This window comes from Nanorana parkeri, unplaced genomic scaffold (genome assembly GCF_000935625.1).
Source record: "Nanorana parkeri isolate BGI_ZX_2015 unplaced genomic scaffold, ASM93562v1 scaffold397, whole genome shotgun sequence".
Classification (NCBI taxonomy): domain Eukaryota; kingdom Metazoa; phylum Chordata; class Amphibia; order Anura; family Dicroglossidae; genus Nanorana; species Nanorana parkeri.
This window is the reverse complement of record NW_017306665.1, coordinates 416,974-440,454: the sequence shown is the minus strand read 5'-3', so window position 1 is coordinate 440,454 and position 23,481 is coordinate 416,974. Positions and strand designations below refer to the sequence as shown.

The 23,481-nt window shown below is 45.0% G+C and overlaps 1 protein-coding gene across 2 annotated transcripts in view; it reads right to left on the bottom strand.

Annotated features, from left to right (window-relative positions):
• The window catches only part of NSMCE2 (NSE2/MMS21 homolog, SMC5-SMC6 complex SUMO ligase), a 204,637-nt gene that overhangs the window by 93,959 nt on the left and 87,197 nt on the right, over positions 1-23,481 (bottom strand). For both annotated transcript variants that reach the window (XM_018559467.1, XM_018559468.1), the window contains exon 4: positions 9,481-9,634. In XM_018559467.1, coding sequence (XP_018414969.1) covers positions 9,481-9,634 — 154 coding nt within the window. The remainder of the gene's footprint in view (positions 1-9,480; positions 9,635-23,481) is intronic.

Sequence of the window (23,481 nt, the reverse complement as noted above, 5' to 3'; positions counted from 1 at the left end):
CATCAAACAAAATTTAAAAAAAATCACTACATGGTGTGCCTGCAACAATAAACCATTAACAAAAAAATAACGTGCCTGCTTCCATCATGTAACAAATATCTGGTTATCCTGCCAGAATAACAGTCATGGCCGTCCTTCCTGTTGGGAGTGTTAACACTCTAATATAGTCAGTAGCTTCCTCTATCATTGTCAACCTTTCAGCATTACACCCCGTGCCTCCTCTGCTTTACCATCCACCACAGCAGGACCATCTGTCTCCACCCATGCCCAGCCCATCCTCTGCAGAACTACACATCCCTCCAGATAGCATTAGGCGCAGCCATGATTGATAATGGAACAACATCAAAGGAACTTTGGTGTTCTCACCCAGTTATTATCAATGCCTACAGTTCTACCTGGTAGAGAAAAAGTGGATTAAAGCTGGTCATACATGGGGGAATTCTTACCATTTTCCTCCCCCCAGGTAAGGTACTTACCTTATTCCTTACTCCAGCAAGGTTCAGCACTTTTCTCTATTAGACTGTGGGCAATATGTACAATGCAGGACTATTGGTCTTGCATTGTACTTATTCATTGTATTTGATGTCAGCAAGTGACTCCCGACCAGACAACGGATGAGGCTTCAGGGGACCAGTTACATAGCATAGGAGAAGCCTGCTGGAGAGAGGCATAAGGCAAGTATTGCAGCTTATCCCTCTACCCTTAGACCTAACGAAAATGTAACCCTTGCAGTGCAGGAGGGGTGGGTTTAGGGGGAAATGGGAAATGCAAGGGTTAAATGCTTATTAGGTCTTGGGGTAGAGGAATAAGCTGCAATTCTTACCCAATTCCTTGCTTTGGCGCTCTTCTCTACTATGGTTGTGGATGGCCCTTGCAGACCTCAGATACAACGCAAGACTATTGGTATTGCATTGTACTTGACATCAGCGCGTAACCGCTGGTTGGACAAGAAAAGAGGTTTCAGGGGACCAATCGCACAGCAAGGTGAAAGCCTGCTGGAGCAAAGAAAAAGGTACTACCATCTATTCCTCTACCCCAGCGGTGGGTAACTCTGGCCCTCTAGCTGTTGTGGAACTACAAGTCCCATGAGGTATTGCAAGACTGACAGTTACAGGCATGACTGCCAGAGGGAGAGGCATGTTGGGATTTGTAGCTAAAGCACAGCTGGAGGGCCAGAGTTGGCCACCCCTGCTCTACCCCTAGACCTCATTACCAGTTAACTCTTGCAGTGCGGAGTTTGTTAGGAACACCTTGCCATCCTCACATACAATGCTGGACTCTTGGTCTTGTACTGTACTTGACGTAAGCGTGCAACCGCCGGCCGGACAACAGAGGAGGCTTCGGGGACTGGTTGCACAGCATGGAGGAAGCCCGCTGGAGCAGCGAGGAGGAAAGCAAGTATTACAGCATACTTCTTTGGCCCCATTCACACACGAATCGGCCTGCCCGTACAGCTCTGTGCTGCGTGCAGGGCCGTACCAAGTAGCTCCCGGGAAGGACAGGTGCTGCGTGTGATTAGAACGCAGCCCCCGTCCTTCTCCATGGGTCTACGCGGCCGTACGTCCCCCTACGCTCACCTCAACTGCAGGTCCATAGGGGTGCGTGTGATCTTATTCATACGCTGCCGGAATGGATCCTGTATGCGTGCCGGCCAGAAAACCCGCACCCCTACGGACCTGCAAATGAGGTGAGCGTAGGGGGGCGTGCGGCCGCGTAGCCCCATAGAGAAGGATGGGGGCTGCGTTCTAATCACACGCAGCACCTGTCCTTCCCGGCAGCTACTTGGTACGGCCCCACACGCAGCACGGAGCTGTACGTGAAGGCCGATTCGTGTGTGAATGGGGCCTTAATCTGCTAGACTTAACGAGCCCCACTGCAAGGGTTGCTTTTTTTTAAATAAATACTGTCAGTTGGGAGGAATTATTCTGATTGCAAGCTGCCATCTTATCTTCATCTACGAGTAAACAATAGCTGCCACTACCAGATGTCTAAAGGGTCCCGCTTGAACTGCGGAGCGTAAAAAAAAAGCATTAAAAGCTGCATGTCATTGGCTTTGAATGGCCACTATGTAAACTGGTAGTAATTTCCTTCCTGGAGACGTTTGGTCCCCGGCAGAGCAGTGTACACAGTCTTTTCCATCGGGAGGGCCTCTCACGCACAAGCCTGTAGGACCATTCAAACAAATGGAAGCTCCTGTGTACATTCCCCAAGCCACAAAAAGCAAACTACAGAGCGGGCAGAATCACAACAAAACCCTCATTCATCATCCTGTATTCACATACATGTAACTCTAGACCCCTGTGCAACACATCCGTAAACACACGGATCTCGGCGATTAGAAGCGTGAGCTCGGCTTACGCAATATTTAGAAAAATCAATGATAACTATGACACCGGGGAGAGGGCAGCCATTGTGTCCTCTCTATGCGTATTCAGTGTCCCGTATTATTACCGCGGTTATTTAATCGTGGAGGAAGTTACGCAGACTCTTCATTGTCTGCATGGGGTACTGTGCTTCTGTTTTTACAAGAAACCTAAGAAACACAGGCAGATTCCACATCACCAGACAAGTGGATTACATGCGATATTAGTAAAAGAACACAAAGTATTTTTGTTACTTTAAAGTGGATTCAACGCAGAATTAGGAAAAGAATGCAAACTATACTACTCAGCTACTGTAGGGTGGGAACATCCAGGCAAATTGTATTCAAGCATGCACGATTTTTCTTATTTTTTTATTATACATACTGTATATATGTATCTGAGGGCTTGTCCACACCGAATGCGCAGCGCTCCGGAACGGTAGCTGCTGGAATGGTAGCTGCTGGAACGCACCGCGATCCCTCACGAAACTTCCCCCTGCGTTCTGGGGAGTGGCGGTCCATTGAATTTAATGGCACCGCTTCCACGCCCCCCCCCCCCCCCCCCCACACCCCCGCCCACCGCTCCCCCCCCCCCCCCCCCCCCCGCCCACTGTGCGATCGTGCGCGTGGGGAAATTTTGCCTGCGTTCCATTCCCCTGCAGCTTTATTTCTTGCGTTTGCAGGGGAACGTAATGCAGGCAAAGTTTTGCCACGCGCCCGATCGCACTACGGGCGGGGGGTGTAGAAGCGGTGCCATTGAATTAAATGCACCGCCACTCCCTAGAACGAAGGGGGAAGATTTGTGAGGGATCGCGGTGCGTTCCAGCAGCTAGCGCTCTGGCACGCACTGCATTCGGTGTGAACAAGCCCTGAAGCTTGCCTTTAGGAATAGTCTCACGCCAGCTAAAAGTTCAAATCAGGCTTGCACTGAGAAAGAACACTCTAAGCCAGGGGTGGGCAACTCCGGCCCTTCAAGCTGTGCTATAGCTACAAATACCAACATGCTGTGCTTCTGGGATTCATGCCTCATGGGACTTGTAGTTCCACAACAGCTGGAAGGCCCGAGTTGCCCACCCCTGCTCTAAGCTCATAGAAGAGAGGCAGAGATGGGCATATAGGAGGAAGAGAGCTAGGGACTGACATTACTAGTCTAAGGCTCCAGTCATCGTTTTTGCAGTTTCTACTAGTTCTTTTGCACATTTTTGCGCACACTAAAACACCCGCGCATGAAGACACACGCGTTTTGACTGGCAACTTGCGTTTAAAGCATTTTTTTTACTTTTTCATATATCTACTGCTTGATGGCAGAAGATAAATGCAAAAAAACGCAGGGTTTAGAAACCCTTTAACTCTGGGATAAGCAATTAGCGCGGCATCGATACTGATACCAGTTTGCACGAACCACTGATTGCTCAGCTCACGGTATTCAACCTGCAGAGAGCGTCAACTGTCAGTCACCACTCCCCGCAGGGATTCTCCCCTCCCCTCTCCATTCCTCCAGAGCTCATTGGTGGGACAGACAGGGGAGGGGGTGGGCACAGCTGGCCTCGGCTCTAGAGAGGCAGAGCCAGCTATCAATCAGGCAGTGGGGTGGATTGGTAAATGTACTCCTGTGACCCAAAAGAGAACTACGGCAAAAAAAGGTTTGGCTATACACTTGATTGCCAAAAGTATTGGGACACCCCTCCAAATTATTGGATTCAGGTGTTCCAATCACCTCCACGGTCACCTGTTAGTGGTATTATAACAAAGTGGAAGCAACTGGGAACAACAACAGCTCAGCCACGAAGTGGTAGGCCACGTAAAATGACAGAGCGGGGTCCGCGCATGCAGAAGTCGCACACTGCCTGCAGAGTCAATAGCTACAGACCTCCAAACTTCGTGTGGCCTTCAGATTGGCACAACAACAGTGCATAGAGAGCTTCATGGAATGGACTTCCATGGCCGAGCAGCTGCATCCAAGCCACACATCACCAAGTGCAATGCAAAGCGTCAGATGCCGTGGTGTAAAGCACGCCACCACTGGACTCTAGAGAAGTGGAGACGTGTTCTCTGGAGTGACCAATCACGCTTCTCTGTCTGGCAATCCGATGGACGTGTCTGGGTTTGGCAGTTGCCAGGAGAACGGTACTTGCCTGACTGCATTGTGCCAAGTGTAAAATTTGGTGGAGGGGGGATTATGATGTGGGGTTGTTTTTCAGGGGTTGGGCTTGGCCCCTTAGTTCCAGTGAAGGGAACTTTTAAGACATCAGCATACCAAGACATTTTGGACAATTTCATGCTCCCAACTTTGTGGGAACAGTTTGGGGATGGCCCCTTCCTGTTCCAACATGACTGCGCACCAGTGCACAAAGCAAGGTCCATAAAGACATGGATGAGCAAGTTTGGGGTGGAGGAACTTGACTGGCCTGCACAGAGTCCTGACCTCAACCCGATAGAACACCTTTGGGATGAATTAGAGCGGAGACTGCGAGCCCGGCCTTCTCGTCCAACATCAGTACCTGACCTCACAAATGCGCTTCTGGAAGAATGGTCAAACATTCCCATAGACACACTCCTAAACCTTGTGGATGCCTTCCCAGAAGAGTTGGAGCTGTTATAGCGGCAAAGGTCAGGCCAACTCAATATTGAACCCTACGGACCAAGACTGGGATGCCATTAAAGGTCATGTGCGTGTAAAGGCCGGCGTCCCAATACTTTTGGCAATTTAGTGTAGCTCTTTTAATTGGTTCCTAGTGTTGCCGCACCTCCTCCCAATGCTGCTGTTCAGAGGAAGATGGAGGCGATATAAACAATATATTTCCTTTTAAAAATATATTTAATGGACAATGTATTGTATATTAAGGTAAGTTTTACTCTGTTAGATGACCCCCTTGGCGAAATGGCCTTCATCAACTTGGGGAGGTAGGGGCAATTTCAAGTTCTAACAGAATTCCACGTTGTTTAGGTGACACATGCACTTTTATTTGAGCATCTTTTGTTGTGCATGCAGTAAATCAGCATATCATTATGATTACTGTAGCAACTATTATGGTTTTGACAACTTAAGGTAAAATGAGAAAGTCGTGGTAAGTGCAGTTGAACACGCTAGGTGGTTTGGCCGCCCCCGTCCTCTGTCGACGTGCTAACCTTTCACAGATCCTCTCCCTTTGTTGATGAAAGTGGCATGATAATGGCAGGTATTGTGCAGTCACGACAGACCTGAACACATGGCTTTGAAAAATGCGTGGTTTCTATTTTTGATGTGTATTTTTTTTTAATTGCTGAACATCAATATGCTTCCTCCTTTATATAATTCGTTCCTTTTTACATTTCCGTGGCTGTCAGAAAATAAACATCTCAGGAAGCTCATGCAACCTTGTCCGAGTCGTGGAGAAAACATCTGACAGCCTCAAAATGGCAAAGTGATCTCACAATATTCCCAATGTCATCTCTGCCAAAGCCAAAAGCCGCTCCTGCAAGCATTTATCTATACCTTGATGGGGGAGGACTTGAAATCTTAAGGGGGTGCACCCTTTCAATAAAAAAATTATTGTTTCGGAGTTGAAATGATAATTTACACAATTATAAAATTAGATTATGAAAACATTAAGGATATATAAAGCTTCCGCCTAGCCATACGCTGGGCGGATGCCATTCACACGGCATTTTGGACACTAGACACGAGTTGAGAAGTAGGGATGCACCGAAAGTGCCATTTTCTGGCCAATACAGCGCTGCATCCGTCCTTTCTCTCCTCCCCGCTGGGCGCTACTCAGTGTCCCAGTGGGGAGGAGAGAAACTGTCACAGGCGGCCGAGTGCTGCGGGAGGAGAGCGCTCCGGGCGGCCGGCGTCTCTCCTCCCCGCACCGCTCAGCCTCCTGTCACAGATCTGCAGAGCGGTATGTGGGCAGAGACAGCCAGCGCCGTCACATGAGGCTGAGCTCCACTCGCTCAGCCTGCTGTGACCATGTCAGGATGGAGAGCGGGTATAAGCAGTCTGTTATCAGTGATCGCTGACTGTTTGTACATAATTGAGGACATAGTATGGTTACGATATCCTCAATTATGAATGAATGGGAAATGATCTACATCACCTCCTGCTCATTCATGATTGTATAGTAAACATACTCTGTCCTCATGTTATGAATGAACAGGAACACTCAGTATAGAGAATTCCTGTTCATTTATAACAGGGGATACAGAAAAAGAGATTGAAGACTCTGTGTCCTCAATCTTTTTTTCTATTTTAAAAAGGGAAATATCAGGGGTCTGTTTAAACCTCTAATATTTCCCCGAAGCCCCTAAAAGTAAAATAAAAATATTTAATAAAAAATAAAAATTAAAAAATTAAAACGTTTATAAAAAATAAATATTAAATATTTGAAAAATTTGAAAAAGTTAAAATAAAAACTATTTTCTATTTCGGCCTTACATTTTTTTAAATTTCAGTTTTGTTTCGGTTATCACATTTTCATTTCGGTGCACCACTATTGAGAAGCTTAGGAAATTCTAAACGCTGCGTAGACACTTTATAAAATTAAAAAAGTTTCAAATATTAAAAAAATAAAACTGACCAAAACCCACTATAGTTTCCCTTTTTCTTGGCACACAAAGCTTTCACTTCAGTTAGATGCAGAGTCCGCAGAGTGAGTCTCATCCAGCTAATGCACTGTAATGTATATAATTAGACGGCATGAAAATTGGTCATGCTTTCTTCAGTGTGATCCGGTGAAAAAAACAATGCTGGCAAGCCAGACATTTTCCAGCGATACATCATGACAGCGTACAGAAATCAAAGGTCTAAAATGGTGTTGCAACAACTAGTAAACTGTAACTCTCATACAAGTGATTCTGCACACGAAAGCAGAGATATAGCTCATTAAAGGGGTTATAGGAGCAAAAGTCACAGTTTGAAGCTTAGCTAGAAAAAGATACAAACCCATCACAGTTCACACATTACATATATTCATACAACTTGTCTATCATTATCTGCTGCAAAAAAAAATAAAACAGTTCAGCTTTATTTGTCCTTTCCTGTTTCACCAGCGGTTCTCAATGTAAAGGCTTTGGACTTCCATTTATTAATATATGCATAACAAGCAGTAAATGAGCTTTGAAAGTTTTGTATCCTCTGAAGCTGCAGGCACTGTAGAGCAATTCATCTTCAAAGTTTCCTGGAGAAGCACTGAAATCCTTGACTAATCAAGTTTATGTTACCTTGCAACCCCAAGCAGTGTCTCAGCAACTCAAGCCGTCGCCTGCTTCGCCCTACCTGTAGTGACTGAGCATCCCAGCTGCCCCTGCACCCGCCTTCCAGCACATGCTCAGCAGCTCAGATCACTCTGCTCCTCCATGCCACCAGTGATTTAGCAGCCTTCCAGACTACCAATCACCCGTGTAAACCCAGAGAAGGAGTTTTGTCATTGGGAAAGGAAGGAGAGTTGAGCTGCTGAGAACAGTCATATACAACTTCACTACTTCTCTTGTGAACTTTGAGGCTGAATTTCTCCACAGTACATCCAGCTAAAAAGGTCAGTAGAGGCTTAATTTAAGCTTAATTACATGCTGCTGAAAAACTACTCTGATCATTATAACTCCACTAGGATCCCCATGGTCCCCTGCAGATTTTACTGGCTCTTCCGTCTGACCTCACATTCCCACTCTCTCTCCTGTAGTGATGTGAGTTTTAGAGGGTAGAAACATTAAGCCATGCAGAGGACCAGTGAGTGATGCAAGGGAACCAGGAGACACCCAGGATCTCCAGGAGTTTTCTAGTGGTCTTTGAGGAACCAGTCTGGTGACCTTTGCTGCTCAGTACATATTTCCTGAAAAAAAAAAAATATTGGGTTGAGTGATGAAAATGATTTTGATCTGTATCCACTTTCACTTTAGATGGGCCAAACTCAGGGAGCCAGGCATCAACCATCCAAAATCTTGTTTGCATCTAAAAGTTCATGGCGATATTCCAAAGAATGGAAAATATTGAGGCTAAGGGAACTGGATAAAATAAGTATTTGATGCTCAAAATGCTAGGCACTCATGCCACTAAAGAGAGATGACCTGGCGTGCAGGAACATAGAGGTACCTGCTGTGGTTGCCATGTTCACCAGCACATAAGAAATGAAAGCATGTGATAAAAACAATTGTTTTAGTAGTCTAATACCTTGTGATGAGATAGAAATTATCCTGATTTGAGTTGACCTACATTGAGGGCCGGTGCACACCTAGGTGACACCGAACCACGCGGCAATCATGCACGATTCCGCGCTCAGGAGTCGCCCAGGTGTGCACCGATCGCGCTGTGGGTGCCATTATTTTCTAAATCCACCCAAGTCGTGCCGGGTGGATCGCGTGGTTTACCGCCCTGTGATTCCGCCCGTGCTTCTGAACACGCAGGTCATGTATCGCAGAAAAAAGGTACAAGTTTTAGCCGCGATCATGTTTAGAAGCATGGGCAGAATAGCGACGGCAATCCGCATTCGATTGCCGCGCGGTGGGGTGTCGCCCAGGTGTGCACCGGGCCTTAGGCTAGGCTCACACCTAGGCTAAATCAGCACGATATTGCACAAAACAGAGATTTGCATTCAAGTCTTTGGAAGCTGTTCACACCTTTGCGATTTGCCGCGCGGTAGAAATCGCTTGTCGCATAAAAAGGTACAGGAGCGATTTCCTGCCGGATGTCGCGCGATTTGGGTCCCGTAGACATCTCTATGCATTGAAAACCGTGCGACAAATGCACATTTAGTCGCACTACGTAGCGCTTCATTTGGCAGTCTATCAAAGCCTATTGGGGCCAAATCGCACAAAATCCAGTGGAAAAATAGGTCATGTTCGAGCGACAAGCAACATTGAGCTGTGAGATGTGAACAGCTCCATTGAAATACATTGGACGAGCGACATTGACCGATTTTTGAGCGGAAATTTCCCTACAAATCGCTCCGTGTGAATGGCGTCTAACGCAATGTAAATAAAAGCGAGAAGCACCAAAGAACGGGCATAGTGTTAGAAGATCCACCGGATGTCAAATCTGAAGGTTTACAGTTAGAATACAGTGGCAAACACCTTTATTACAATGCATTTAAATGGCTGCAACGACAGGCGATATAAAATAAGCAACACAATGAAAAGTTCCTTACTTTGCTTCCTCAGATCTTTGAGCTGTTCTTTGAACTGGATGAATTTATCATTCCGCCTCAGTTCTTCGTCAGTGTTTTTGCTCTGCAGGGCAGAGTACTTCTCTTGGACAAGGTCTTTTAAATCTGGGACCTCCTCTGGTGTCCTCTGCTTTAACTGCATACAGGAAACAAAGAATATTAAAATGAATCAGATTTAAACAAAGTACACATACAAGTAAAAGGGCAAAACATCAATAATCACACAAGGCTGATTCACATGGTTAGTGTAAGATGTCAATATAAATGTATATGTAAACATATTCAGCAAACAACTGAAAATGAGGGAATTCATTTCTGTACAATGCCTGCGGAATATAAATGTTAGCACAATAAACAACCAAGCCAAGAATGATTCGGTCACGTTTTTGGGTGCTTGGGAGTCTTCAACGTAAAACGTTTACCCACAACCACATGAAAGTGTCAGTCCCCTCAGATATGAAATATCAGCTATAAGAAGCCTTCAGCAGGTGGAAGACACAGTGACAATCTCTATACACCCGAGCTTCCAATGCCTCCGGCCCATTATCACATGCTCCAGTGGACTGCCAATTTTGTCTATACTAGTTCCTGATCCTGGCCACGTGTAGCATACACCGAGGAGTATGTTTCCACACAGGTGGAGCAAAGGTTGCTCTGGACCTCATTTGTATAATATAGTGAAAAGAAGCAATTTATCAGTATCTAAGGCAAGGAGTCTGGGCTTAGTAACGCACTGGACCCTGGGCTTAGTAACGCACTGGACCCTGGGCTTAGTAACGCACTGGACCCTGGGCTTAGTAACGCACTGGACTCTGGACCTGAGAGCGACCCTGCAGAGCGCACCATAGATCCTGCACAGCCCATCTGAGACTCTCCATGATAGGCTCCGCAGGGCCTCAGGTGGGCTGGTCACCGGGGTCTCTTGTTTCCCTGTACCTCCTTCCAACTCCTCTTACCTGCTGCTGCTGTGGCCCGGCCTCCCCCACCCCCGTCACCTCTGCCATTCCACCCCTGGTACAGCTGATACTCATGTAAGAGGCCCCCCAGGCTGCCCAGACCCCTCACATGGGTACCGGCCGTACCCCCTCCCCCCTGATGGCGGTGTTCTATCAAAGTTTGGGACTACATTACAATGTGTGACCGGTGACGTAGTCACACATTTCAATGTAATCCCGCCCACTTTTTCGGCAGTGGAATGTGTGACCGCCAATAGGTCAAGCATTCCAACGCTTTCTCAGCTGTTCCAGGGCAGATCGGCATCGCAAATCATATGTGCAGGAGAACTAATCTGCCCCGAAACAGCTGTTCAGTCCTGAAATGTCACTTCTATCCGACTGAGTGCGATCTCACATTCCACCCCACTCACAAAATCGGATAGAAGTGACATTTCAGGACCGAACAGGGCAGATCAGTTCTCCTGCACATACGATTTGCGATGCCGATCTGCCCTGGAACAGCTGAGAAAACGTTGGAATGCTTGACCTATTGGTGGTCACACATTCCACCCCATAAAACCGGGCAAGATTAAAGTGACATTAAACCCTCAGATTTGTTAACATAAAACAATACTGTAATGTGTGCCTTACTGTAATCCATGGTTGTTTCCCTTCTCTTTGCTGCTCTTCCTTTTAAATCCGTATCTCTTCTCATGCTGGGGGAGAACTTCCCTTTGCAGCTGAGTGCCTCTTCCTGTAGTGCTGGCTCAGGTTGTGAACCTACACACAGACACCATGTATCCATTCCAGAGACAAGGCAGTCTGCTGCAAAACAGAAGTTCTGCCCAGCATGAGAAGAGATACAGATTTTAAAGGAAGAGCAGCAAAGAGAAGGGAAACTACCTTGGATTACAGTAAGGCACACATTACAGTATTGTTTTATGTTAAAAAAATCTGAGGGTTTAATGTCAGTTTAAGCCTGCCAAGCCTCACAGCCAAAATCACAGCCAGATGGTGTGCACTGCAGGGGGCGGGGCATGTGACACACACTTGAGTGAGTCATAGGACTCGCCCCTTGCTGAGAAGCCCTTTGGCAGTGCGGGGCCCCAGGGACCCTGCACTGCCGCATATTCCACCACGGGGGGGCCAGGAGCGGACCTCACTGGGCCCCCCCACAGCCTCAGGCCCCGTTGGTAGTTCTGCCCCTGGACAAGGAGCCGCAGCAGCGGGATGAAAGAGACACATGCAGCTCCGGAGCCGCAGGTTGCAGACCCCTGTCCTAGATTGTTCCCTTCTCTGGCCTTCTCCAAACTCTTCACCCCTTTGTGAATAACCCTGTTAGATATTCTTGACAACCTTGACAGCATTCAGTTTGGTCAGGTGGACCTGACCCGCCCGATGTTAGTCTATGGACAGCCATATCTAAACGGACGTGCATCTGTTTACATTCGGCTTCGACGGATCAGACCAACATTTTCGTTTTTTCCACCATCACAAGATGGAGGAAAAAACAGGTGGACGCGGAAAACACAATGGTGGCATCTGTTCCGATCAGCAAGGGATGCATGCATGGATCCCCTGCCGATCAAAACAAAAAAGCACCCATATGAAAGGGGCCTTAATGAGCTTTAAAGAGGATTTTTAAACGTTAACAGCCACACTGCAGGGGTTAACTGCTCATTATTCTCTAGGGAGGAGTGTTCTAGCAGCCAGGCGGGACCAAGGATCAGGTGAGTAGATCTTCTTCATTTTTGCTCCCTAGACAAAACGAGCAGATAACCGTTGCAGTCTGGGGGTAGCGCCACAACAAGGGTTACCGTTTCACAGTTATGGAAGATAGCAAAAGCTTCTTTTAAGGGCCTGTTCACACTGCCTCAGTACACAAGCATCAACACAAGTTATGTGTTGCCACAATAGTTGTATAACATATGACAATTCATAGTCATAGTTAATATACATACAAATGTGACATGAGAATTTAAGATAAGCTACGCCTAGGACAATATGTTGTTATACATGAATGTAACCACACTTGGATAATAATGAATAATTGCCTGATATGTTGGACCATATGAATTTCAGTAACATATAAGCCATGTATTTATAAACATATCCTCTGCAGGGATCTGTTTTATTCTAATGTGTTTGTCTTCAATCATGAATGTATCAATATTTAATATAATAAATTTTGAACTTTTATTTTAACATATCTCTCTTGGATGGTCATTTACACCCCTCCAAAAACCCTTCCTTTTCCTCTATATTTTATGAGAATGTATATAGTTAACTTTCCTTAAAGGAGAACTATGGGGTATGGGGTTTTCCCCATAGTTCTCCTTAGGGTAACGGGAGGACACAAACTAGCGTCCTCCCGTCACCCTAAGCTCAGTATACTGAAACGCCGCAGCCGATCCCGACATCGATGTCGCGATCCGCCCAGATGCGTGAGTGACAGCTGGCTCTGCCTATCTAGAGGCAGAGCCAGCTGTACCAGCCCCCTCCCCCGTCCGTTCCGCCAGTCAGCGCTGGCGGAGCGGGAGGGGGGAATCCATCCCCTTCCCTGTCACGGCAGAGAGCCGTGACAGGATTGAGAAGTGAGCGAACACCGGCATGTGTTCGCTCACCTCCAGATCTACTGAGCCGACCCTGTGACAGTCTCATTGTCACAGGTCGGCTAGAACTATCAGGTGAGTGAAAAACACTCACCTGATAGTTCTCCTTTAGGCCATTTGCTCATTCATATTATACGGCTAAATCATATACTGACATCTTGTGGTCATTCGGATTATTGCACAATGTTTTTCTGTGTTCCCTCCCATCTGTGATGTATTTCCCCTTTCTTGTTGGTACTAGCCACAAGTGTCATGGCTAACAGTAACATGACCACATGTTAATCTGCATTGCATGCTTGGAAACATTACTATCTCCGACCTTCAAATACCATCTATTCATTCATCTGCTGTATCCTGTTGTAACCCTGCGGCAAGCAATAAAGCTCTTCGTGGATGAAAAGGTATTTGGGGAGTTCAGCTATCTGATGAGGATTGTCCGCAGTGATTATATCTGCCTATACAGGCCAGGCATAGAGGTCTCAGCAAGGGATAAACCATTAATACAACAATCGGAGTCAGAATATGTTTACACAGTGCATTAAAGGAGAACTATGGGGTCAGGGCTTTTCCCCATAGTTCTCCTAAGGATCACGGGAGAACACAAACTAGCGTATAGATTGAGAAGTGAGCGAGCGACGGTATGTGTTCGCTCACTTCCCGATCTACTGAGCCGACCAGTGACAGTTTCATTGTCACAGGTCGGCTCAGAGTATGAGGCTGAGCGAAAATCACTCGCCTCATAATTCTCCTTTAACATGCATTGCATGAAGCCAGCCCATTCATTTTAATACTCTGCCTAATGCACCAAAAATATGCATGTGCTATTTTTGTAATGGAGTGCACTATTCTGCATAATAACAGCACGACGTACTGAATAAATGGCACTGTATCGCACATCGCTGCAGTGAGATGGTGTGAACGGGCTCTAAAGAGAAGTAAAGCTAAAAAAAGGTTTGGCTTTACTTCTCTTTTAATACTACTAAAAAATATATATTTCCATCTTAATCTACAACTTCTGTTGCCTGGTCACTGGGCTACCAGACAACTTTGCTGAGTGAGCTTTAAACTGCAGCTTATAAAGAATTAACCAACCATGCAGATTGCTATAACACAATGAATCCAATCTTTGATGAATGGTGATTTGTGTGACCCCTGAAACGTGTTGGCTGTCCATTCTTGGCACTACGTTTAGTGAGACAAATACAAATTCATATCTGGACCAATCCCTATGGCTTGGTGCTCTCATCCTTTCAGTACATACAAGATGATTCTCTCAGGGACTCCACTGAAACCCCATCGGCAGCAGAGAGCTGTTACACTATAGCGATCATTTATTGACAAACTCCACAAGGAGTCCTGCGTGCCACTAACCTAATTCCAGTTTTCTAAAGTAAGGTATACACGGGTTAGAATATCCAACAAACGAAAATTTATTTGGAACGTTTGTTTGACTTTCTGATAGAAGTACTGAAATGAAATTTTGAAATCAAAATCCAAATTTTGAAACCAAAATCGAACCCAAAAAGAAAATTGTGAGGCCGAAACCGGAAATGCATTTTTTGCCTAACCTTCTTACATTTTTCTAAATATTTTATTTATTTATTTCATATTTTTTTAACTTTACTGTTAGGGGCTTAGGGGAAATATTGGGGGTCTAAACAGACCCCTGATATTTCCCTTTTAAAATAGAAAAAGAGATTGAGAAGTCCTCAATCTTTTTCTGCAGTCCCTGATATAAATGAACAGGAATCCTCTATACTGAGCGTTCCTGTTCACTCATAACTTGTGGAGATAGTATGTTTACCATGCCCACAATCATGAATGATCAGGAAGTGATGTCGAGTACTTCCTGTTCATTCATAATTGGGGACACAGTAAACATACTATGTCCTCAATTATTTACAAACACTCATCGAACACTGATCACTGACTGCTTGTACCAGTTCTTCATTCTGACTCACTGTCACAGGAGGCAGAGCAAGCGGGGACGGGAGGAGAGCTCGGTCGCATTTGTCCTCCCCCGCACCGCTGGCTCAGCCACCCGGGACAGCTTAGAGCGGTCTCCGCCGCCCAGGAGGGCAGCCCTTACTCCTGTGATACAGAATGATGACAGCGCTCTCCTCCCTACCCTGCTCGGCCTCCTGACATTTTCTCTCCTCCCCGCTGGAAGCTGCTTTGTGTCAGAGGGGACACAAAGCAGCGCCGAGCAGGGAGGAGAGAAATGACCATTGTACTGCAATTTCAGCCACAAAATAGTACTTTCGGCCGATTTGTTTCGTTGGACGAAATTTCGGTGCATCTCTACTTTCTGATCGTTAATGGGGTGAAATTGACTATCATTTTCGACCACAGGAATGAAAAAATTCAAAAGGAACATGTTGGAAAATGTTTCTTTGATCAAAGGAATTTATAACAGTGAATGTGGTTTTTCGCTTGGAAACTCCATAGATTCCAAAATCGAATGTTAAATAAAAATTAAACTAAATTTTGAACGACAATCGGCAAGTTTCTGATGCCAGTATCAAACATTGCCATGGGATATTTCATAGGAACGTTTGTTCAAAATTCTAACCGTGTATACCCTACTTTAGGCAGACAAACCTGTTAGAGAGGATAAAGAGATTCTGACCTCCTTTTTCCATTTTTTACTGCTGTTTACAGCAAGTTTTCCTGTCAAACCTCAACCTGGACCCATCTGCCTTTACAAAACTGCATCACGATCAGAACTGTTACATGCAATGATTAACTGAGCTTAGGTTTATTTAATAGTATACTATAGCATAAATGGTACGTCTAAAAAAAAAATAAAAAAAAATTTCCAGGACGTATTGTGTCAAGCCAACATCTGACCTTCCTCAAATGGATGCACATGGTGTTTGAACAGTCAGGGATGGGGAACCCGGCTGCCAGTCTATGACAGCATACAATGAGCTCCTGGCACAGGTCCACTGACAACACCAGAATGCAGTCAGTACGTACTGACATTTCATAATGGGTTATTGTTAACATTTCATTTGCAAAGATAAACCTGTATTCCATTTTAAACTCTGTAAAGTAAAAGTCAAGGTATAACAAATAACCAAATCTCATAGAATGACTTGGACAACCTATACTAGAATCCAAATAAAAGCATCCTTTGGTGTCTGCTGTCAGTCAGGACTTTTATTTTTTTAAACGGAGTAAAGGTTCACTTAACATTGCAAGAGCACTTTTATATTAGAAACCTTTTATAGATTCCACCAGCCCCTCCCTCCTATCTAGTAGGCCACCACCAAAACCCCGCTCTCAATGCTTGGCCTTCCACCCAAGTCAGGCAGGGTCTACATCCACTTTTCGGATAGACGCCTGTGCAGCAATGTGCAGGCGTAACTACAGGTTATATAGAGATAAATAGAAGAGCTGAGATGGTTTGAGTCAGGTCTGCCTGCACCTGAGATCTATGCAGGGGCATACTAGATAAGAGGGGGTGAGGGAACCCATTTAGGGTTTTTGAAGACCACAGTAAACTTGTACTTTAAAGACTTCAGTACATAAATGTCACAAGCAAGTAAAACCTGGGAATTCATGCTTTCAAAATAGCTTACAGGAAAATTTGGATCATGTTTAACATGGTGTTTCAGCAGAGCAAATCGCAATTTATAAATAATGTTGGTTTTACTTGGCCGTGGTGGTAAAAACAGCTCAAAGGCATGTCATGTGCTTGCCGAGCGTTTATAATGTACTCACTGACAGCAATGCAAGAAGAAAAAAAACACAAGGAATGTGACCGACTAGACCCAGCAAAATCTAGAAAAATGCAATGCCATTCCTTCTAAAAATGTGCCCGCATTTCCCTGCCACACATAAACCTTGGCATAGGTGCATAAATATGTGTACTCATTAGCTGTTCACAATTGTTTTCTTAATCTGGATTCGCACCAATTGAGCTGCCTTTAGTATGCATTGATGTGCACTTAACGCATATGAGTTGGCTTGTGTTGACGTGTTGGTTGAATGCGGTGATGTGCTGATATGCAGAAAATGCAACATCTTTCAAGTGACACTCAGCGCACACTAATGCAGAGCGTTGTTGTAAACTGGGCCTATATGAAGCAATGGATTTCAGCTCATCATTGCCTTGGCCCTTTGTTGAGCAACGCAACCAACACATGGCGTGAATGGATTTCAGCTTATCATTGCTTTAGGTCTTCGTTGAGTAATGTAACCCAACACACGGCGTGAATGGTAGTTCTAAAGGTCAACATTACTAGTCAAGCTGTCCTTTAAATTTTTTCCCCCACCCCCGTCAGTGGAAGCCACCTACAAAAATATTTTCACTTTGTAGTCCTGACTGGCACCCAAAAGCCTTTGCACAAAAAAGTCCCACCCACATCCAGATCCTAGCCTATTCATTCCTATATTTGGGTCTGTACTCATGGAGGCCACACTCCCAGAGCAGTACAGTTCAAGACACAGGAATAAATGGAGCGAGCAGAACGAAAGTGGAGTAGAAGATGCCCTCTGCCAGGACTATTATTTTGCAAAGGCTCTGCGGCATAGGGTGGGGAACACACAGTGAAAATTTTGGGAGCAGAGCTGAAGGTAAGTGAAGTTGTCCTTTAAGTGGCAACACAAAGGGGTAGTGGTTAGCACTTCTGCCTATCTGCAAGGAGATTGCATTGTTCCCCCTGTGCTTTCATGGGTTTCCTGTGTGTACTCTGGAAGGTTAGTAGGCTGCTGTCTTAATTGTGTATGTGAGATAGGGACCTTAAATTGTAAGCTCCTTGAGGGCAGGGGCTGATGTGAATGTGCAGTATGTAAAGTGCTGCGTAAATTGTTGGCGGTACATACAGGTGAAACTCGAATAATTAGAATATCGTGCAAAGTTCATTTATTTCACTAATGCAACTTAAAAGGTGAAACTAATATATGAGATAGACTCATTACATGCAAAGCAAGATAGTTCAAGCCGTGATTTGTCATAATTGTGATGATTATGGCTTACAGCTCATGAAAACCCCAAGAACCCCAAATCCACAATCTCAAAAAAGTAGAATATTATATGCAATCAATAAAACAAGGATTGTACATAGAACAATATCGGACCTCTGAAAAGTACAAGCATGCATATGTACTCAGTACTTGGTTTGGGAACTGCAATTACTTTTGCACGATATTCTAATTATTCGAGTTTCACCTGTAAATACCTGTAGTAATAATAATAATAATATTAATGTCATTAAAAACTCAAATCAATGTTATAGATAAAAGCACTGCTTGTTAAAACATTATTTTTGCCATTCTAAATGTACTTTTTACAGGCAGAAGTAACCCTTGGGGTTCACGCAGCACTGGTTGAGAAATTATGGTTTACGGTAGGAACTTCTACAAATAAGGAGCTTATCAGAATGCCTGTCAAGAGAACGGATAAAGGAGATGAATATCTAGACTCAGTGAGGAAGTAGCATTATTTATATATCTTATTTTACAGGTTATGCAAAAATCTTTTTTTATGTAACAGGATGCACATATCTTTTTTGGTTTTGAATTACAAAATAACAAAAAAAAAAATCTCTTTACATGTGCAAATTATAAAGACAAGGGGGTGAAATGGAGAGCACTCTTGCACTATAGCCCGGGGGCTCTGGCTGCATGTACTTTATATGTTTTTACTATGTTTGTGCGTGTTTAGATCAGAAGCTCTGTTTTCGCCCTACAATTCAACAACCTAATGTGCAACCTAATGTGGCCTTTCAGGGCAGAGTGATAGGGACTCTTTAGGCTGGGTTCACACCTGGGCGTTTTACAGCGCTGATCGAATCCCTGTAAAACGCTCAAACAGTGAAATCCCATTATTTGTTATGGGCATGGTTCCCACCTGGGCGTTCTTAAGCGCTGATCGAAGCGCTGAAAAACGCGTGAAATACTACCGGAGCTTCTTTCGGGCGTATTTCAGCGCGTCTCCATTTGCCCTCGTTATCGGGATTTCTGAAACGCGCGTTTGCCGCTCGTTACGTGGACTGAAAAGCAGGCAAAAAACGCGCTGCACCCAAAATGCGCGGCAAACGCGCATATTCCAGATTTATATGTCCTTCCCTGTGCTCCACAATGTCATTGGATGCGCCACAAAATACCCAGCTCTTTTATGTATACAGGGGCATATGGCTTAGTGGCCAATTGTCTGGCTGCAACACTATCATGTGAGGCATACCACAATTTCAATAACCCTTTGTAAGATCCAACAAGGACCTCCCAGAGCAACAGGAGAGTGCGAAGAAGGCAAGAAAAAGGAGGACCAGGGGTTGGTCTTTAAGGACACTATGGCCAAAAGTGACAGAATGTTGTTCTAGTGTTGACACCATGGTGGACTGGATTAGATGAGTAATCTGTGGCTATAGATGCTGGGGGATCGCTCAGCTCCTTCTTCTACTCACATACTGTACATATTGTCATTTATTCCCTCCGTTCCCTCTTTTAAACCTCTCTGCACTATTTGCCTTTCTCATTTAGGGTTCCCCCTAGCACTATAGCTAGTTAAATATAATCTCGGCCGTACCAAAGGGAAAGTCCGGCAACAAAGGTTGAACTCCATCTGCCTACCATCCACTTTAACTCAATGAAAGCTATGCCTTCAGAATGTTGAGATAGCTTACAGGAAGCATTTAGCATCCGCTCCTGATATATTGGTGGTCCCTAGACAATAGTTTAAGATCTTTTGAATACACAAGTCAGCTAAGTGAAGTATTTGTGTGTTTTCCATAGTGGGCCTTTAAAGTGAATTTATCAGCTCTTTTAGACATAACTTAAAGTGAGAAAAAGTCAAAAAAAAATTCCCTCCCCCCAATGTACGTGTAAGCACTTACCCTAAATTATGTGTCTTTATCCGATCTTCCTCTTCTTTCCTGTCCTTTTCATCTGTCTCTCCAGCGCTGCTGCGGGTCTCCGATCCAGCGCTGACTCCTCTGTCCTTTCTGGCACTTCCTGTCCCATGGTGTCTGCAAGCGGGTGCACGCGTCCATAGACTTACCTTGCGTCTCTCCTCGTCTCCCGGCCGAAAATCCGAACTGCGCATGCGCCCGCCCCAAGATGCTTTGCAGCCACCCGAGCAGTTTCGAATTTTCAGATGGGAGCGCGCGGCAAAGGCGGGTAAGTTTAAACCGCTTTTTTTTTACATTTTGCATATATCTACTGCTTGCTAGCAGCGGATATATGCAAAAAAAACGGAGGGTTTATAAACCCTTTAATGTTCTGCCTATGAGCATATATTATGAGGCGTCCAATATTATTAGTATTAGCTAGCACATCCTCTTACGGTGGACCTCCCTGACTTATTTCTACTTTGTTACTAGGGAGATGATTCCCTGACTGCTTACTGCTATCCATCTTTCCAGCGAGCACACTTCAATGGCTTTTCTTAACAAAAACAAAGTGAGCTTTAAAACCAGGTCTCATTCCCCTCGGCAGCTGCAGGCACTGTGGAGCAAATTAATCCTCAAATTCCAAAGCAGAAGCGCTCAATTAGTTTCTCTCTCAACAGCTAAGCTCACCCTGCTCCCCCTTCCCAGCAATTACCAACAGCTAAGCTCACCCTGCTCCCCCTTCCCAGCAATTAACAACAGCTAAGCTCACCCTGCTCCCCCTTCCCAGCAATTACCACTACAGTGGTCAATGAGTGCTTGTTTTAAAGCTCATTTACTGATTGATAAGAATATGCAACAACTTTACTTCAAACGTTAAAAAAGGCTGTTCAGTTATACAGTAACTGACAATGCAAAAGGTAAGGAGGAGGAGGAGATGGCTGTTAGGGTACAGATGACTCAATCTGGCTTCTGAAACAACACAGAAGGAAAGGCTAGGAAAAAGCACATCATCCTTCTCATGCGAAGCGTCTTCCTTTTATCTAACAGAGGAAGGAAGAAGTAGTCAGTCCAATTAATAAACACGCCGAATTCACCGGGAATCGAATGTGTACAGCTAGAGGCGCCAGGCTGTCACACACACACACACACACACACACACACACACACACACACACACAGACGACTTGCTCCTGACAAACAGGAACCTGAAGTGAACTCAGACAAAACTGCCAGTATAGTCTTATATCAAGAGTTCACACATCATGCAATTGTATAGGGATTCTGATTTGGAAGCTGTATAAGTCATGTCTGCATGAAAATGCAATGCATTACCTGGTTGAGTATGAACTTCTCCCTGCTTACCCTCAGCCGATCCCCTTTATGGCAATGCCAGCAGTGCAGTGCTACCTCTCTAAATCACAGCAACCACTGGTGACACCAATGCCCTAGAATAAGTATGCAGATAAGGGCTTCTAAATTTCCACTTTACTGATCCGCATGCTTGTTCTGGATCAGTGACTCAAATTGCTGAAAACTGTAGCTCGGCAAAACAGCCCAGATACCAATTTTCCCAGATTTGCCGGGACAGTCGAGTATCCTGAACAACAACTGTGGTTGTGCTTTGTACACATGCATGTGGAATACATTTTGTATTTCTTTGGAAGATTATCGTGTGCAGTTTCTGGGCCTATTACTCCGGAAGAGAGTCATCCGTGCACCGAATGTGGATTGCGGGGACGCACGATAGGGGTGAGCTGTGCGCTTCGTGTTTTCAATCCAGCATCCTGACCCTCTATCCCGCCAGTGCTGTGTCCAGAGATTACAGCATTAACCTTATTTGAGTTATTGCAAATGCACAGTAACTCAAAAAGGCATTAACGGTGGGGATCAGAGTAGTGAATGGCCAATACCTGCATATTTATAGGGATGGTGGTCTGTCTGGGTGGGACCAATCCAGTAAGTTGCATGATGGCTACTGTATATTTAGAGGCAAGGTCTGGCCAACCGAAAAGTGGGCATGATTTGTGCGCACACACGCAGAAAATGGGCTGACAGAATGCGGACTGTGGGCAGAGGTAACAGCGTTCCAGGATCCAGCACAATAATGTTGGTAAGTATGCAACAGGCAGATTTTCAGCAAGAGGTTTACAATGACACTACATGTATTTCTCTCAAGACAAGTCTACTTTTAAGAACATAGGTTGACAATTATAATACAGTCATGAGGTCTGAGAAAATACCTTTCAACTGCTACTGCTTACTTATATTGCCCAACTACATTCTATCTCCATTCTGCTGAATTATACATGAATGTTAGAGGTACAAACATCGGGAAAACACTGTACTAAGGGAGACAGAAGAAGGAGAATTTTATTAAAGCAGGCTGTCTACGGTATGCAGTTTAAAGTGACACTAAAGTTAAATCTGAAAAATGCCTTAAACTATTAGCGAACATGTATTATTATTATTAAATGTCTTATTTGTGTATCACTCGGCTGTATATCCTCAAACCATCTCTGAATTGGTGCTGACACTGTCCTTCCTTCTGGAGGGGGGCTACTTTTGTTGCTCATGGTTCCTGTGTGTGTTGTAAAGTAGCCACTGCTCCAAGCTCAATCCGGTGATGGACTATAATCTCATGTTTAGTTTACTTATTTGTATTGAGATTGTAGTCCATCCCGGGAGTGAGCTTGGAGCGGTGACTACTTTACAACACACACAGGTACCATGGGGAACAAAAGTAGCCCCCCTCCAGAAGGAAGGACAGTGTCAGCACCAATTCAGAGATGATTTGAGGATCTACAGCCGAGTGATACACAAATAAGATGCATTTTTGCTAATAGTTAAAGTGACATTAAAGTCAATTTTTTTTCCCTCACCCAAATGTTAATGTCTTACCTTAACCTCCCTGGTGGTATGATTCTTTTCAGTTTCGTTATTTTTCGGCGCAATTTTTTTTCGCTATTTTATTTTTTCATTTATTCAGTTGTTTTTTTTTTTTCTAATCTCCCGCTGGTTCCGCCCCCGTGCGACGCGTACGCTCGCAAGGGACGGAACTCGGAAGAGAGATGCCGGCGCCGGCAAGAGGACACCGCACGGCTCGAGGGACAAGGTAAGTAAATACAATGTGATATTCCCAAGTGTAGCTCAGGGTATGGAGAAGTAACCCCGAGCTACACTCGCGAATAGCGCCAAGGAGGTTAAGTAATGTCTCTTAATACGATCTTCCTCTTCTTTCCTGTCCTTTTCAGCCTTCTCTCCAGCGCTGCGGCGGGTCTCCGATCCAGCGCTGACTTCTCTGTCCTTGCTGGCACTTCCTGTCCCACGGTGTCTGCTTGCGTGTGTATGCGTCCATAGACTTACCTTGCGTCTCTCCTCGTCTCCCGGCCGAAAATCCGAACTGCGCATGCGCCCGCCCTAAGATGCTTTGCGGCTGCCTGAGCAGTTTCGGATTCTCGGAAGGGAGCGTGCGGCAAAGACGGGGTAAGTTTAAACTGCTGTTAAAGCGTTTAAAAAAAAACAAAAAAACTTTTTGCATATATTTACTGCTTGCTAGCAGTAGATATATGCAAAAAAACAAGAGGGCTTAGAAACCCT